The sequence below is a fragment of the Scomber japonicus genome, chromosome 3 (genome assembly GCF_027409825.1).
Source record: "Scomber japonicus isolate fScoJap1 chromosome 3, fScoJap1.pri, whole genome shotgun sequence".
Classification (NCBI taxonomy): Eukaryota; Metazoa; Chordata; class Actinopteri; order Scombriformes; family Scombridae; genus Scomber; species Scomber japonicus.
This window is the reverse complement of record NC_070580.1, coordinates 18,711,212-18,724,855: the sequence shown is the minus strand read 5'-3', so window position 1 is coordinate 18,724,855 and position 13,644 is coordinate 18,711,212. Positions and strand designations below refer to the sequence as shown.

The 13,644-nt window shown below is 39.0% G+C and overlaps 1 protein-coding gene across 1 annotated transcript; it reads left to right on the top strand.

Annotated features, from left to right (window-relative positions):
- Nucleotides 1-991: 991 nt before the first annotated feature.
- pbrm1 (polybromo 1) lies at nucleotides 992-13,140 on the top strand. The gene is made up of 30 exons (XM_053315238.1): nucleotides 992-1,082; nucleotides 2,208-2,357; nucleotides 2,496-2,593; nucleotides 2,696-2,843; nucleotides 2,958-3,107; nucleotides 3,816-3,932; nucleotides 4,028-4,096; nucleotides 4,187-4,285; nucleotides 4,373-4,458; nucleotides 4,545-4,630; nucleotides 4,728-4,944; nucleotides 5,641-5,782; nucleotides 5,957-6,051; nucleotides 6,168-6,447; nucleotides 6,648-6,753; nucleotides 6,857-7,496; nucleotides 7,600-7,811; nucleotides 7,924-8,106; nucleotides 8,268-8,425; nucleotides 8,544-8,795; nucleotides 8,885-9,030; nucleotides 9,292-9,449; nucleotides 9,569-9,752; nucleotides 9,953-10,154; nucleotides 10,262-10,463; nucleotides 10,576-10,728; nucleotides 11,283-11,444; nucleotides 12,070-12,122; nucleotides 12,398-12,605; nucleotides 12,785-13,140. The coding sequence occupies exons 2-30, from the start codon at nucleotides 2,217-2,219 to the stop codon at nucleotides 12,946-12,948; spliced, it is 4,911 nt and encodes a 1,636-aa protein (XP_053171213.1). The 5' UTR covers nucleotides 992-1,082; nucleotides 2,208-2,216; the 3' UTR covers nucleotides 12,949-13,140.
- Nucleotides 13,141-13,644: the final 504 nt, after the last annotated feature.

Below are 13,644 nucleotides of genomic sequence, written 5' to 3'. Positions count from 1 at the left end.
CAACAATAAGATGCCATCCATGTAAAATTAAACTTTAAAAAAACAACACCTGGTAGACAAAAAACAGGTCATATCTCCCCCACCTCTCCTCCCTCACAACCAGTCCTCTCACATTAATTAATTAGTTAATGAATGAATGAATGAATGAATTAATTCATTCATTCATCACAAAGTGCTTCTCTGAACAAAAAGGAAAAGAACATTTGGAGATTAAACTAAACTATAGCCAACTTGATTTTTTTTAAGAGGGTTTCATTCCAAAATGTTACATAACAACTACTTTCAATATTAATAAGTGTAGATGACTTAAATTTATCAAAATATTAAAAACACATTCATGCCTTGGATTTTATGGGTCTTCAAATTCTGTAACACTGATTTCTAAGTTTTAATTGAATGAGTATTTTTAAAATTATTTTAACTGTAGGCCTATGTAAGTGTCAGGACAAGTAGACTACTTACTGTTGTTGCAGTAGGTGATGGGAATTAAATAAAACCATAACATGACTTAGACCTCAGTGATAGGCTATAACACTTTTTTCCTGTTAGTGACAGCTTTGAAGAACCCAGACATCGGATATGTGATGTTTGATTTTTGTAAGAGGTCAAACGTTGTCTAAATTAGTGGCTCTCTTTGGGCCAGCACCCCCAACCCATCAATTAAAATGCAGGTTAGCTAATGTTAATTATTATTTTGTTATTTAAAAAAGTAATCAAATGCTGAATAACAGATGTAATGGAATATCATTCTCATTAGTTTAATAATAATAGCCTATTTATTATTGATCATGAACATCGGCCTGTCAGGAAGCAGTAATTAGGTGCCAAACAAGAAGCATTCTTATTAATTACGCTCTGAAATGTAGTGGAGGGGAAGTGTGCAGATGGAAATACTCAAATAAAGTACATGTATCTTTAAACTGTCTACCATGGATATAAGCTTTTATTATGAAGGTAAATAAGCGGAAGTGTCAGCTAGCCTGTTGCTAACTTCACACTTCTGTCCCTCTGACTAAAATCGATAAGTGATTGGCTTTCTTGATGGTTAAGATTTTGTGGGTGTATTGACGTGTCCGCGAAAGGTAAGCACACAACTATGTTAAGTTGTTAAACTGAAATATTGTGTGAACATCAAGTGTCGTCGAAAGCTTTAAGCGGCTGCTTTGTAACATTATTACAGTGATGCCTTTGTCTCGGCTCTAACGCTGGGTGATGGAGAAGGCTAGCTCATATTTATAGCTAACGTTAGCTGTCCGGTGGTTTGTGTCTGTGTGCTTATACACTGAGCGGCGGTCAGGTACGTGGACAGACAGCTGCTGCTGCTCTGTACGTGTGCTCATTGTCAGTGTGCTCACTGGACTGCAGTGTGCGCAGCTGGCTGACATTAGGGAACATTTTTGATGAGTCAAACCTGCAGACCTGCCAGCATTTGGTCCTGCTGCAAGAGGAAAGGTCATTTCAGGTGATACAAGGCAGTAGGCAGGGTTGTCACCTTTTTATAAAATGAAAATAAGGAACATACAACTTATCAAGAGGCTGTATGTAACCAAACAAACCAACAAAAACCCCATAACATTTGAATTGCTAAATTATACTGCAATATGAGAGCAGAATTCTGAAGTAAAGCATTTAATTAGTACACCAGTGACAAATTCCTCATCATGGATCACATGTGGGAAGTTACTTAATGTGAAAAAAAGATGATCCAGTAAAATATTCTTAGATTAATAGTTTTAAAGTCTTCCACAAACCGTTTGGAAGAAATATTTTCCTTTCCCTCCATTCATTCATGTTCTTTACTGCTATCTATGGTTTATGAATTGTATTGGCTTTGTATTCTGACTGTGATAAATGTTTTGCGAAATCATTCTGATACCTGTAAAATAAGAGACACAAACCTCTCGAGAGACATAAACGCTTATTTATTAAGGACTGCTTAGTTCTTCAGTATTGTAAAGGTAACCAGTGAAACACTTGTGATTTATCACCTTGTATCATATTGTACAAAGCGTAAGTGGCAATAATTATACTTTTCTGTAACATATTAATAAAAAATCAGTACAGAAAGTCCAGCCAGTGTCCCTCATTGAGGTTATTATTTCTGTTTGTAGAGTTTATACATTGTTTAGATTTTGTTGTTCATGTCTCTTCTGCGAGATCTTGTCAATGCAGTGACACTTGTTTCTTTACTGGTTCTTTTACTTCAGGGGTTCGTCATGGCCTTGAAAAGGAGAAGGGCGACCTCCCCCTCAAGCAGTGTGAGTGGAGGAGATTTTGACGATAGCCAGGCTTCATCTTTAGTGCCTTCAAATGGGAGAAAGAGGAGAAGGACCTCAAACATTCCAACTGTGGATCCTGTAATTTTACAGATTTTAGTTATTGTTATTTTCTTCTTTAACATACTCTCAGAATTATGATATCATGCAGATTGATTTTTTTAACAGACATCGGAAAGGGCATGCATCCTGTTTAGTGTTTAATGTTTGCCTTTGCAGATTGCTGTATGTCACGAACTGTACAACACAGTCAGAGATTACAAGGATGACCAGGGCAGGATGTTATGCGAGCTGTTCATCAGAGCTCCTAAACGAAGGTGAGAAGAGAGTGCAGATTATTCTGAAATTACTTTTAATACTAATCTAGCAATCTAACACAAACAATAGACTGAATATTTACAAGTCTCTGTATCTTAAAGGAATCAACCAGACTATTACCTGGTGGTGTCTCAGCCTATTGACATGATGAAGATCCAGCAGAAATTAAAGATGGAGGAGTATGATGATGTTGAACAACTCACCAGTGACTTTCAGCTCTTATTCAACAATGCAAAAACCTATTATAAGGTAAAAAATATATTATCCAGAACATAAAAAAACAATTACAGTTGTGTATATGATGTGTGAAGGAAATAAAAGAATGGCTCAGGCTGTTACTATAAATGTATTTTCTGTGTGTAGTCTGATAGTCCTGAGTACAGGGCAGCCTGTAAACTGTGGGACCTTTACCTGCGAACCAAGAACGAGTTTGTTCAGCGAGGAGACTATGATGATGATGATGAGGATGGGTATGATGCTCAAGACAACCCCGGAGGGTCCACTGAAGATGAGGTGACACTCGCATACGTTACTGAAAGCATGGATTTATCATGACTCTTCATTTAGAGTGTAGGGCAAACATCAACCTCCACAAGATATGTCTGTTCTTCTAAACACAAAATTTTAGAGCTGCAACAATTAATCGATTTGATGAAAATGAATTGCCAACCACTTTGATAATTTCTTTTGAGCCTTATTTTTAAAGAAAAATTTCCAGATTCTCTTGTTGTAGCCTCTCAGATGTGAATATTTTGTGTTTTACTTCTATTCGTCTTCTATTATAGACATTTCTCACAATTTTCCCACATTTTATAGACCAAACAACTAATTGGTTAATCAAGAAAATAATTGATAGATTAGTTTGTGATTTGTGATTTGTGATTGGTATATATAATTTGAAGAATTATTAGCATTTTGTTGAATTCCTTTTTATAATGTCTAAATAATTAAAGTACATAAAGCACGATCATAGATAACTGCTGTGATAGTCTCATATTGTCAGTTGTATCAAATTTCACCACTGACAGATTTAGAGTTTCAGTCGTTTTAAGGATAAACAATATTTTAACTTTCAGTACTGAAAACCGTAGACCAGTACAGTCACAGTAGAGTAGTTGTCTTGCACTATAGTTTGAATATATATGTACATACAATATTTATATCATTGACGGTGATACTGTATTTCCTTGCCTAAGCTATGTGACTATTTGTATACACCAGAGTGCACCTACCTGCTTGAGAGAGGTCCTTGAACAGCTGCTAGATGCCGTGGTGTCTTACACAGAGCCGACTGGCCGTCTGGTCAGCGAGCTCTTCCAAAAGTTGCCCTCCAAAGTGGTAGGGAGCACCTCAGTATGACTTAAGAAATTAACATAAAAATGAGTGACTTGGCTTTGATGTAGAGTTTCCCATCTTCTGTTTTTCTAATTTAGCAATATCCAGATTATTATGCCATCATTAAGGAGCCAATAGATCTGAAAATCATTGCTCAAAAGATTCAAGTATGACACTTTTACTTTCTCCTTTTAAATATGATGAGTTATTGACAACACTTTGCCGATAAAATGTCCAATAAATGTATTTGCTTTTAGATGGGCCACTACAGGAGTGTCAGCGCAATGGCTAAAGACATAGATTTGCTGGTCAAAAATGCCAAGACTTATAATGAGCCTGGATCGCAGGTGTTTAAGGTGAGTGTGTAATTAAGAGTATGATACTCAGTGCATGGCATTAGCAGTATTTGATGTACAAACCTGTGACCTACATATGTGTTCCAGGATGCAAATACCATTAAAAAGATTTTTGCGCAAAAGAAGTCTGAGATGGAGCACGGAGAACCAATCAAGTCCAGCATTCGCATCAGGTACAAAGGAGTCAACACTGAGAATAATGTAGAATAAAGTCATATGAACTTTTGATTTGAACTCTTTTTTTGTCTGTCTCTGACAGAAATAGAAGAACTGCACAGGGAGACCGCCTCTCAGCTATTACCATGGCTCTTCAGTATGAAAGTGATGAGGAAGGCATACTCTCTGGTACTTTTTATTTCAATATTTAGCAGACGTGCATCCACTGGGTATTGCAGTGTGACAAATATGTCATTATTTGTTTATCTCTTCCTTCAACTTTTAGGGTCCGTGCACTATGATGAGGGGGAATCTGAGGCAGAGAGTATGACCTCCAACATGGACATGAGTAACCCCATCTTCCAGCTGTATGAAGCTGTACGAGGTGCCAGGAACAGCCAAGGCCAGCTGATCTCTGAACCTTTCCTGCAGCTGCCCTTAAGGAAGGACTATCCCGATTACTACCATCAGATCAGTCAACCCATCTGCCTTCATCAGATCAAGTATGGCAAAAACAGAATTAGCCTCACTTCATGTGTTCATACATGTCCACAATAGCCATACAAGTTTAATGCTCAACATTGTTTGTGTGGGTTCAGTAACTACAGCATCTCCACTAGGGAATTTGTTTTCATTTTCTTTCCACCTTTTGTGATGTCGAACACTCATTTAATATCTTTTGACATTGTTTTAAATCTAAATATTAAAATTGAAAGCCTTTTGCTAAGAAAAGAGCAGTAAGCCTGTGAAAAAACTAAATAAAACAAAACTCCAAAGCAGGCATTCACTGATATGATAGTTTGGTGAAGATTACCTGAGAATATCTGTTGAATAACCTTTTTAAAAAGGTTCTCAAAAACAAAAAGCAGGTGTATAAATAGTTGCTGTGAATTTACAATGAACATCAGTGTTTATTACACTGGAAAGTGTTAGTGGCAATAATACAGAAATTAACCTTTCCAAACAGAAATTTATTAGAATTTACAAACGGAACTTTTAATGGAAACCAATTCTGCTTCTACCTTTTTATTCTTTTCTGATTTGTACATGTTTTCATCATTGATTTGTTTTCATTTTGTTTCACCAACATTCTCTCTTTTTTTTTATTTTCTACCCCTATGGCATCATACACACTCACTGTACAGTACAGTATTTCTGTGCCCTCCTTCCCAAATGTGAGAGCCCGTAATTCCCCACAGGAACAAGATGAAGAACAATGAATATGAGAGTGTTGAGCATATTGACTCTGATCTGACCTTGATGTTTGAGAATGCCAAACGCTACAATGTTCCTCACTCCTCCATCTACAAGCGCGCCCTCAAACTTCAACACATTCAGCAGGTCAGTACAAACTTCCACTTGTCATTGTTGTGCATCTGTGTTGGATTTGCCGAGAAGGTTTTACACGTTTTGTGCATTCCTGAATACCAAAGACATGGTGATTTTAAGGAGAATACTAACTATTTGAGTTATCAGATAACAGATAACTATTTGAATCACCTGTTATCTGTCTAGATGAAGAGAAAGGAGCTTTTACAGAGAGATGATGACGATGGAGACAGCATGCTCTCCTCTGCCACGTCTGACACCAGTAGCACAAAGAGAAAAAGGTGCCCATTGTCACATTTTACTTCCTTAACTCTCTATTGTTGATGGGGTTTTTTTTTTTTGAAGGAGAGAGAGTATCCTTGTAACATTTATTTGTCAATTTGTACCTTATTCCCAGTCACAAGAAGAATACAAAGAAAAACCGAATGAAAGCTCTCTTCGGCGCTGTGGCTGAGGCACGAGAAGCTGGCACTGGTCGTAGACTGTGCGACCTCTTCATGGTCAAGCCCTCCAAGAAAGACTACCCGGACTACTACAAAGTCATCCTGGAACCAATGGACCTAAGGATGATTGAGCACAACATTCGATCAGACAAATACATGACTGAAGATGCAATGGTGGAAGATATGAAGCTGATGTTCCGCAATGCTCGACACTACAATGAAGAAGGCTCCCAGGTAAGATACTTAACATTTCATTTATGCTTTTTTGAAAGCAGTTTTTAAGTTCTCAATCCATAATCTTTCTGACAGATTCACACGTCTGGAAAAAATATTTTATTGAAGGTTATAATCAATTGTAAGTAAGCTGTAGCATGAGAGAAAGTGTGTACAGAATGCAAGAGCTCTTCATGATCAACCCCTCTGATGTATTCAAGGTCTACAATGATGCTGACATCCTAGAGAAGATTATGAAAGACAGACGCAAGGATCTTGGGCCACCAACAGATGATGATGACATGATGTCCCCAAAGTTGAAAATAAGTACGTGACTTCACTTGACAGAAACAAATTGAGGCAAATGTGTGAGTTAGTGGATTGGTCATTAGTAACACACATACACTTCTGTTATTTTATGTGATTGCAGGAAAGAACAGCATTACTCTGAAGAAGTCCAAATATCTTACACCTTTACAGCAAAAGTTGAATGAGCTCTATGAGTCCGTCAAGAACTACACAGATAAGCGGGGCCGTCGCCTCAGCACAATCTTCCTGCGGCTGCCGTCCCGTGCTGAGCTGCCTGATTACTACATTGCCATCAAGAAACCAGTGGACATGGAGAAGATCAAGAGCCACATGTTGGCCAATAAGTATCAGGACGTGGATGCACTTGTGGAGGACCTGGTGCTCATGTTCAACAATGCCTGTACTTACAACGAGCCTGAGTCGCTGATATACCGCGACGCTCTAGTGCTGCACAGGGTGCTGTTAGAGACAAGACGTGACCTGGAGGGAGGAGATGACGGCCATGTGCCAGATGTGCCACGCCTCATCCAGGAACTTATCCGCAGTCTCTTTGTGTCAGTGCTGGGTCACCAAGACGATGAGGGCCGTTGCTACAGTGATTCACTGGCTGAGATTCCTGCTCGCGATCCTGCTAATCCTGAAAAGCCGCCACTCAATTTTGAGATTATCCGAAAAAATGTAGATCGAGGTCGTTATAAAAGGCTTGACATCTTTCAGGACCACATGTTTGAGGTGCTGGAAAAGGCCAGGCGTTCAAACAGGTGAGGGACTGTTGAAATTATTTTGCTGTGCATTGATGTTGTAGGATTATTATATCAAAAGTAAGCCACAGTTAGTGTTACACCATATGTTCATTCATTACAGGACCGACTCTGAGATATTTGAAGATGCTGTGGAGCTGCAGCAGTTCTTCATCAGGATCAGAGACGAGCTGTGCAAGAATGGAGAGATCTTGATGTCTCCCACTCTCAGCTATACCTCCAAGCATCTGCATAGTGATGTAGAAAAGGAGAAGAAAGAGAAGCTTCCCAAGGAGTTTGAAGAGGACAAAATCAAGAGGGAAGAGGAGAAAAGGGGTACTCCTTGTTTTAAGTATTTATGAAAGATCACAGTATCTTAAAGTGCTGATGTACCATGCGTTGTCTCAGCATGTACCCTTGTTTTACTGAGTGTGCTGTGAATTTCCAGAAGCTGAGAAGAGGGAGGACTCTGGAGGATCATGGCAGTCTGGCCTGCAGCGCACATACAGTCAGGACTGCAGCTTCAAGGACAGTATGTACCATGTGGGAGACTATGTGTATGTGGAGCCTGCAGAGCCTAACCTCCAGCCTCATATCATCTACATTGAACGCCTTTGGCAAGATGACACTGGTCAGTCCTTTTAGCACTAATCAGAAAATAAATAGTATTTCTAAGAAAAGCAGTATTCATATTTATTATCTGCTCAAGTCAGTGTTCCATTTCAGTAAGGAATTGTTTTTAATGAGACCAGATCTAAGTTAGTCTGATTTTTCCACTTTTAATAAATGCAGGTGAGAAATGGCTGTATGGCTGCTGGTTCTACAGGCCAAATGAAACATTTCATCTTGCCACACGCAAGTTCTTGGAGAAGGAAGTATTTAAGAGCGACTATTACAACAAAGCTCCTGTCAGCAAGATTCTGGGCAAATGTGTGGTCATGTTTGTGAAGGTAAATGCTGTTTTCTTTGTTAATGTTTGCCAAGTATAGGTTTTGTTTTTGAGCATTGGCTGTTTTGAATGTGTATTCAGTTTTGACCAGATATTTTTGTGGGTGTGTGGGAATTTAGGAGTACTTCAAACTCCACCCAGAAGGCTTCAGAGCCGACGATGTCTATGTCTGTGAGTCACGCTACTCTGCCAAGTCCAAGTCCTTCAAGAAGATCAAGATGTGGACCATGCCCTTGAGCTCAGTTCGGTTTGTTCCTAGAGAGGTCCCCCTGCCTGTAGTCCGTGTGGCATCCATGTTTGCCCCCAAACAAGAGGAGAAACCACCAGAGATCACAGATGACAGCAAACTGACAGATGGTATTGTAGACAAGGTAAATTCTAGTTGGTCATTTCTGTAGAGATTAACAGAACAGACATTCGAAATACAGCCTGTTGTCAGGAAATACATTTGTGTCTGCAGGAGAGGGAGGATGTTCCAATGGATATGACCAATGGGGAGCCAGGATGTCAGTACTATGAGCAGCTCTATTATAACAACCTGTGGCTGAAAGTGGGAGACTGTGTCTACATAGGTTCTCATGGACTAGTGCGCCATCGAGTGGGCAGGTGGAGTAAATGCATTAATATACTGAATAGTATATGCATACTGTATAAAAGTCTTATTAGCATACGGTACGTGTTAGATGCTGTTTAATACAAATAGCCTAAATGTTTTAGTTCTAAATGTCCACAGGACACGTCACCTGGATCTCATCCTTTATGAGCTCATGGACTCCATATGGGTGGATGTGTGTGTAGTTGCATTATCTATAAATATACAAAATTTGACTGATTTGTGCAGCTTAAACTTTTTAAAAAACTGAACAGGATTGAGAAAATGTGGATGCGAGATGGAGCAGGCTACTTCTACGGGCCCATCTTCATCCACCCAGAGGAAACAGAGCATGAGCCCACTAAAATGTTCTACAAGAAGGAAGTGTTTCTTAGCAACCTCGAGGAGACTTGTCCCATGACCTGCATCATAGGTATCCTCACGTAATGTACATTGTGTTGAACTCAAAACCAGCAATTTATATTTACAAAATACTACTTAGCATAATGTTTAATGTTTATAGTTCAATGAATCATGTTGCCTGTTTCACAGGAAAGTGTGTAGTGTCGTCCTTCAAGGACTACCTGTCATGTCGGCCAACTGAAGTGCCTGAAGAGAATGTTCTGCTCTGTGAGAGTCGCTACATCGAGAGTGAGAAGCAGATGAAGAAGTTCAAGGGTCTTAAGCGCTTTTCACCATCTGGGAAGGTGGTGGAGGATGAAATCTACTATTTCAGGTGAATAACTTGTGCATTGCCTGTGTATGTAATGCATGACTGTCTCTTTTCATATACAATAACATTTTATACCCTATTTTGTGATTGTTTGTCAGCTTCATGAAAGAAAAAGTGGCAGTATTGCAGTCAGGTGTTCTTACATGAAGAAACTTGAAAAAGTGGATTTATTACCTAGCATATTTTCCGATTTTCTTATGTAGGAAGCTCATAGTGCCCCAGAAGGAACCTTCTCCTCTGCTGGACAGGAAAATTGAGGAACTGGAAGCTAAGTTTGCTGATATGACAGATGAGGAGCTAGAGGATCTTGGGGATGATGATGGCGAGCTAGGGGATCAGTCTCTTCCTCAGATACAATCTTCCATGTCTAGTGACATGGATATCATGCCTTATACCCCTCCACAGGTCAGGCTGGGTATATTCAATTACACATGTAAAATAAAATAAAAAATAAAAATCAACAGTAGCTGGTAGCATTTTTTTGTAATTAGCACTCCTGTCTATTGTTGCAGTCCACACCAAAATCCATAAAGGGTCTTTCAAAGAAAGAGGGCTCAAAGCGGAAGATCAACATGAGTGGCTACATCCTGTTCAGCAGTGAGATGCGAGCGGTCATAAAAGCTCAGCACCCAGACTTCTCCTTTGGGGAGCTGAGCCGCCTTGTTGGCACAGAGTGGAGGAACCTGGAGAGTACAAGGAAAGCAGAATATGAAGGTGAAAAGGAACCTTTATTAATCTTCATTAATTCTAGTATGAATCTAGATGTATGTGCTTCAAATATTGTAAAAGATAAAAGATTTACATCTCATATTTTATTATGTTGCAGAGCGAGCAGCTAAAGTGGCCGAGCAGCAGGAGCGTGACAGGGCCCAGCATCAGACATCCCCTAGAACAGGTACCCCAGTAGGGGCACTGATGGGGGTGGTGCCTCCTCCAACCCCCATGGGGATGCTAAATCCCAGCATGACACCTGTGTCAGGTAACCCCTCATAGATCCAGATGGGTCCGCAGTGTACTCTAGAAGGCTGGAATAAGAAGCTGAACTGCTAGATTTATTTTTATTTTTAAGTTTCCTACTCACATTCATATCAGCATGTTTGTGATGTTGCAGTGCTGTGATTTAATTGTTATTGCCTCTAACATTATTTCTTTTAACTCATAAGTCCAAACCTTGATTGGTGTACAACACCATTTATGCTTCAACCTTCACATCATAATGGGCTCCATATAGCAGACACTCTAATTATTGCCCATGGGGAGTGCTTTCATTTAAATGAAAAACAGGAAGTTAAAATGTTGTTGTACACTATTTAAGAATTGGGTTTAAATTAATGCTTGAGAGTAGTGCATGTGCATCTAATTGTTCTCATTGTGCATTTTTTAATTTTCATTTCCATTCATGTCAATCATAGTGATCTGGAGATTACATCAAAGCATATAAATTAACATAAATGCATGCTTGGTAGTGAAGTAGTCGATGCATGTTTGACTGATGCATGTTGCTGTTTTGTGTTACTACTGTTCCTTCTTAAGAAGGTATGATGGGTGCATATAGGTCAGCTATGATGCCCCCGCAGGGCCATGTTGAAGGCATGGTTAGTATGACTGGCATACCACCACATCACATGGGGGTGCCTGTCTTTCCCCAACATCTCCTGTCCGTTATGCCTGGGTTCCCTGGAATGCCATACTTTGGTAAGAGTGCTGTCATAGCCACCCCACCTGCCACGCAGTTGCTTCCTGTCTACCAATCTGACTTGCTGGAGGGGCTACCTGTACCAATAGTCTGAGGTCTTTAAATTGCTGACTAGTCAGTTGAGAGCACATAGCCTCAGCTGGGACTAGGTTGTTTATTCAGCTCATTACCTTGTTGGTAATGTGGTTGACACACACTCACACAAAAAAGTTAATCTCTTTACCGCAATGTAGATTATACTATAAATTGAGAAATTTTATTTTCTTTAATGATTGGCATTCTCGAGAGTTCTAACAGATAAAATGACACTGATTTGTAGTATTGGGTTTTTATTTAGTATTTGTGATATGAACCCATGTCAAGTGGCCTACTGCACTTTTTTGATATTTATAAAATATTAAGTATAAATATTATACTTAGTATGATATCTCATGTTCAGAATTAGAATCAGAAACAATTTTATTGCCAAATAGGTTAGGGTTAGGTAAAACAGCCAAGTAATGTAAAATACAAGAAACATAAGTGACAAATGAACAACAACTATTTTTCAAAATAATACAGGGCTGTGCAGGAATGTGCAAAATATTGTGAGGGACATTGTCTTGATATTGAATATCCTCACAGGCATCAACGGTATGGGAGGAGGACCTGGAGCAGGAAACATTCATGGATCACAGGTAATCTGTGCTGTGAAGGAAAGTAAATTCCTTTTTCAGTGTTTTATTCCGGGTTTGAATAGTTGATTAAAATGCCAAATCGTGTGCTTAAAGTCCTAATGAGCAGACCATGTAGACTTGACCATTATGTGACAGTTACACAATGTTTGCACAGTTAGACATTAAACACAACAACATTTTCAATGTGAAGAAAGTCAAGAAAGTCATTAAGATAAAATGCTGTCTGTTCCCATTTGAGAAATGATAGACCTCTCATTTTATTATATTACGTGTAGATGGGTTTGATGGGATCTGGGCAGCAGGCTCCACCGCCATACCCAGGACAAGGCCAGCAACCTGCACTACAACAGCCCTCCACTCCGTTGTTTGTGTCCCCTCCAGCCAAGTCTCAGAGGCTGCTCCACTCTGAGGCATATCTTAAATACATCGAGGGCCTTACTGCAGAATCATCTACTATTAGCAAGTGGGACCAAGCCCTTTCAGGTTAATCTTGTTTTTTTATTTACAATTGATTAAATCTACACAAAATGTTGATGACTTTGGGTAATAAAGCCTGGAGATCACGCTTGTTCAGCTTTTATCATTTACAAATACATTTAAAATGGTGAAATTTCTCACACAAGGTGTAGATTTTTTATTGCAATTTGTTTTTGCACTTTCAGTTCAAAAACAAGATGTGCGCCTGACAAAGGAGCAAGAGAGCAGACTACCATCTCATTGGCTGAAGAGTAAAGGGGCCCACAAGACAATGGCTGATGCACTTTGGCGACTCCGCGACCTAATGCTGCGAGACACCTTAAACATCCGTCAGACACATAACCTGTAGCATGCTAATATTCTGAGCCTCTGTACCCAGACCTGTGAGACAGGAAGAAGGGGCAAGCTCACTAAAAAGTTTTGTGTTGTGGTTATATTGAAAAAATGTGTTTGTATTCATATGAGCTGCTTTCTGTGTTGAAGCTGTTTTCCGTTTTACATTTCAGATATACTGTTCCAAGTGCATTATTGTTACAACTGTAATTCTGTGATGAATGCCTTCATGCTTTCATGATTAAAATGTGAAGAGTTGAACATGTGGTATCTGTTGTATGTTGATATTTGAGATGCGTCCCTTGAACTGTATTATAATAGCAGTCACTGTTTTAATTTTAGCATCTTCTAAAACTCATGATTTAAAGAAGACAATACATTTGACATCTATATATAGCCATCATATGGTGGTTAGGAAAATTATGAATCACAGTTTACTGGAATATTTAAAGTGGTCACCCACTCAAAAATGTGTTTTTCTTACTGTTCCTTCAGTTGGATGTTTGAGCTTACTGTGTATGTGCAGAGTTTAATACTAAAAAGCTGATTTTACATTTATTTGTTAAACCTGGAAAGTTTGCATATTATGATTTATTGATGAAGGAGAAGGAGCCTTGCTTTTGGATATTATTGAACTTTTTTATGGAAAAAAACAAAGCAGACACAAATTATTATTGTTGTATTATTCCAAGGAAAGTATATTTCTATATCT

Excerpts from the sequence above, each read along its gene's own strand:
- pbrm1 (XM_053315238.1), top strand. The coding sequence starts at position 2,217 with ATGGCCTTGAAAAGGAGAAGGGCGACCTCCCCCTCAAGCAGTGTGAGT. Across the intron at positions 6,052-6,167 it reads AGTAGCACAAAGAGAAAAAG|TCACAAGAAGAATACAAAGA; the intron begins GTGCCCATTGTC and ends CCTTATTCCCAG. Across the intron at positions 10,464-10,575 it reads AAGGAAAGCAGAATATGAAG|AGCGAGCAGCTAAAGTGGCC; the intron begins GTGAAAAGGAAC and ends ATTATGTTGCAG.